The sequence below is a fragment of the Triticum urartu genome, chromosome 3A (assembly GCF_056163025.1).
Source record: "Triticum urartu cultivar PI428250 chromosome 3A, HENAU_Tu73, whole genome shotgun sequence".
In the NCBI taxonomy this organism is placed as follows: Eukaryota; Viridiplantae; Streptophyta; class Magnoliopsida; order Poales; family Poaceae; genus Triticum; species Triticum urartu.
Genome location: NC_141875.1, coordinates 417,588,977 through 417,592,780, shown reverse-complemented (window position 1 = coordinate 417,592,780; position 3,804 = coordinate 417,588,977). Strand labels below are relative to the sequence as shown.

The window sequence follows — 3,804 nt, the reverse complement described above, 5'->3', positions numbered from 1 at the left end:
TGCACTTCCATCGGATCTGTTCCTAACTGTTTGTTCCTCCGCACGAAAATGTGGTGGCCGGTGAACAATTCGTATCATGCCCCATCTCCCTTTGGTTTCAGGTTAATAACAAAGGAATCGCTAGAAATTTGTGGACTTTTGATTTTTGTTTTTGTCTTCTGAGATAGCTAACGGTTCATTCCAGTCTTTTGAGATGGCTAACAAAAAGAAGAATACAACAGTGAGGCAAAACCTAGTTACACCAAAACTATACTGGACTAGTATTTCTTAATTCGCGACGCAAAACCAAAGGCATCTTATCTAACAAAAAGAAGAACACAACAGTGAGGCAAAACCTAGTTACAGTATTAAAGAAATGAGTGTAAGCTGGCAATGAATAATGACAAAATAATTCAGAATTCCGATTCCATAAGAATAGCATAAATGATACAAGTTGATGAATAATGTAGCAACGTGAGTGTATGATGTATTGCCATCCATTCACTAAATAGCCAAACACACGCCTCTCCCTTCTTAAAAGTAGCTCAGGGCTATAGTTAAGGTTCAAAAATACCACACCGGACAACATGTTATACCAGGAACCTGCATATTGTCAATTGAAAGATCGGTTGATAAAGAGTGCAGCACCGGGGTACAACTCCAGGCAAATTACTTACTGTTCACGAGGGTGAGAGCAGTATGGTTGCACAAATGCACATAGTGCCTTCTCTAGCAAACAAATCCTGCTTCACCTTCAAACATCAGATTCACGAAGACCTCAGCCCAGGAACATTTTGAAGGCCCATCTTCCGAAGAATGAGTTTCGGTATGGCTGGCACAATTTCAAGCCCCATGCTCTGACTGAAGTCCTCTGCAAGCTTAACAAGTCTTGACTTGTCTCTGCTGATGGTCTTGTTTGAGTTGTAGTACCCTAACCATGCTTGATAGGCCGATTCTTTCGTCTTTATCTCCACTCTCCTGATGGCACCTTTCACCTATCAGCCAAGGAAACATAAGTGCCAAATACGTTAGCTTTACAGGGTGAAAATAGACTGAGATTTCATAAGCAGACTTTCTTGCTAAATATGCACCTAACTAACCAGAGTACAAAGTGTGGTAGATGAAAAGATAATAAAAATCATATACTGCTTACTTCTGCTTGAATGCTTGGATTAACTGGAGGTGCCACCGTCTCTGTTATTGACAGATCATTAACGCTACTAAGGAAACATTTTTCCCAGTGAGCTAACAGTAAAATGCCTTGCCCTTCCTTGCCTTTCCTTCCAGTACGACCAAGTCTATGTATATACTGCTGTCTATCAGAAGGCAACCCAACCTGCACGAGCAGATAAGATTTATGAGGAATGTACACCTTATACAAGTTCTTTGGATAAATTATATGACAACGGAACCTACCTGTATGACAAGCGAGACATCAGGATAATCAACACCACGGGCAGAAACATCAGAACTGACTAATATCAAGCCCTTTGACTTCCTAAATTCATCTGAGACCTTTGTTCTGGCAGATTGTGACTTCCTGGAATGAATCTCTCTTATATTCAGTTTCAGCTGGGAGAGAATTTCAGCAACAAGCTTGGTGACCATTGCTGTAGTACAGAATATAATAACCTGCAAAATTGCATGGGTAATGTCAACCATGGAAAATAACTAAGATGTAAACCGGCACCTTGGTGAGGTGACACCCTATCAAAAACAAAACCTGCGAGATTAACTTACTTTGTATTCTGCATCTTCTGCAATATGCTTCTTTAAGACACCATATAATATAGAGAAGTGGAGGTCTAATGGTGCAACCATGTACATCTGATTTACCTGATACATGAGTAATAATGGAAGGTGCCTATGAGCTAGCTGCCAAGCTTACTTCAAAATTCTATCTAACAACTCAGGAAAATGACAGATTTAGACCTGTGCATGTGTCTCCTCATCACCCTCTTGAACAGTATTGATGAACTTGTAATCCTTCTGCATTGCTAAATGAGATACTTCACGGACCTAAGAGTGAACATTCAAAAGATCAGATTGCATCAGGACTTCACATACAAAGAGGTGACATGAGAAAAAGAGATACCTCTCCTGGAACAGTAGCAGAAAATAGCAGTGTTTGCCGTTCCTTAGGAATGAAAGCAATTATTTTCTCAATATCTCTTCTGAATCCCATATCCAATAGGCGGTCAGCTTCATCAAGAACAAGAACCTTCACACCTTTAATCCGGGCAGAAAAACCAGGTGTGTTTTGAAGATGATCGATGAGCCTTCCAGGTGTAGCAACAAGAATCTGTTTGATCGGTAGTATGTATTAGCACATAAACTACATTCAGATATGAACAAACTGAAGCCGATACAGTTGATGGTACGACCTGACATGGCGTGGATCGCATGCTTCTTTGCTCTTGAGATAATTTTGTGCCACCAATTACAACCTGCACGCCCAGTGAGCTGTGATACTTAAGAAGCTTCCTAGCCTCAACGGCCACTTGGTATGCGAGCTCCCTAGTAGGGAGCATCACCAGCAAATTTATCGATGTAGAACGGGGTAATGTAGACAGAAGTTCAATGGCTGGAAGCTAACAATAAGAATTTGAAAGTCAGTCAGATTGGTTAATCCCCACGGTAACATCACTGCAATAAGCCATGAGCTGTGAAAGCCATCAAATTGACTAGTTGTGCTGAAGGCGAAAGAATACCAAAAATGCAACGGTTTTTCCTGTTCCAGTCTTTGCTTTTGCAAGAACATCCTTGCCTGCACTCAACAAATTATTGGAATTTTAGTTTCAGGGTTTCCCAAGACTACGGAGCAAAAATAGTTTGCGTTATTGCTGACCTTGAAGAATTACTGGCAGAGTTGCCTCCTGGACGCGGGTCAGCCTTTCATACCCAGCATCTTTGATTCCTTGCAATGACAATGGAGAAACAGCGCATTGATCGAACCTGCAATATGCAATAAAAACGAAATTTTCAAAATGAGAATGGCAGAAAAATGCTTGTGACGCCAATGTAATCCCCAATAATTTGATGAACACAGATACGGTAGCAGCCGACCGTGTCACGAACTACAACTACATGTCATTCGAGGCCAACTCCGAATGATACCCATAACTTGTAAAGCCGAGGAACAGTACGAATTGAAAAATGCTTACCACACGAGAAATATACAGTATATGGTAGGTATGTACAGTTGGGGAAATATTTCATGCGCAAATTCGATCGAAACAAATATGAGGCGCGTGCCACTACCGTGTGTCGCTGAGGTACGATCCATCCACGCCTCCTGTGGCGGCGTTAGAACTTGTCCCCGCATCGATATCCATGGCCTCCGCTGGCACCATGGCCACCTCGCGGACCTGGTCGGCACCTCTTGGCCGGCTCGTGACAACCCTGGGGAACGCGGAGCCGTCCTCCGCGTCCCTCGGGCGCCGCCTCCGCTGCCGCTTCGGGGCTGCCGCGTTCCCGGGATTGCCTGACATGATCCCGCTGGGAACGCCGGCGATGTCGATATTGGTGGCGGCGGCGGCGGTGGGCGGGCGGGAACGTTGGAGCAGCGTGACCTAGGAAACACGAGGAGAGCCGAATACGCACTTCGCAACGTTGCGATGGCAATTTATGGGTTTGCCCTTTCCGACAACCGGATAATTCCATGCATTGTGGCCCTCCGAGGAAAACATATTTACCTTTTACTGCCTCCGTTCCAAAATATATGACATTTTACCAAAACGTCATATAGTACTTCCTCCGTCCCATAATATAAGAGCGTTTTTATACTATTGTAGTGTCAAAAACGCTCTTACATTATGGGACGGA

The 3,804-nt window shown here is 43.4% G+C and overlaps 1 protein-coding gene across 1 annotated transcript; it reads right to left on the bottom strand.

Annotated features, from left to right (window-relative positions):
- Positions 1 to 380: 380 nt before the first annotated feature.
- Positions 381 to 3,589, bottom strand: LOC125544126 (DEAD-box ATP-dependent RNA helicase 26). Its single transcript, XM_048707704.2, has 10 exons — positions 3,241 to 3,589; positions 2,828 to 2,934; positions 2,691 to 2,746; positions 2,364 to 2,570; positions 2,075 to 2,281; positions 1,912 to 1,998; positions 1,720 to 1,815; positions 1,396 to 1,611; positions 1,133 to 1,315; positions 381 to 974 (listed from the first exon to the last, which is right to left on the bottom strand). Exons 1-10 carry the CDS (start codon positions 3,468 to 3,470, stop codon positions 747 to 749), a joined length of 1,617 nt encoding a protein of 538 aa, XP_048563661.2. The 5' UTR covers positions 3,471 to 3,589; the 3' UTR covers positions 381 to 746.
- Between the last annotated feature and the right edge of the window lie 215 nt (positions 3,590 to 3,804).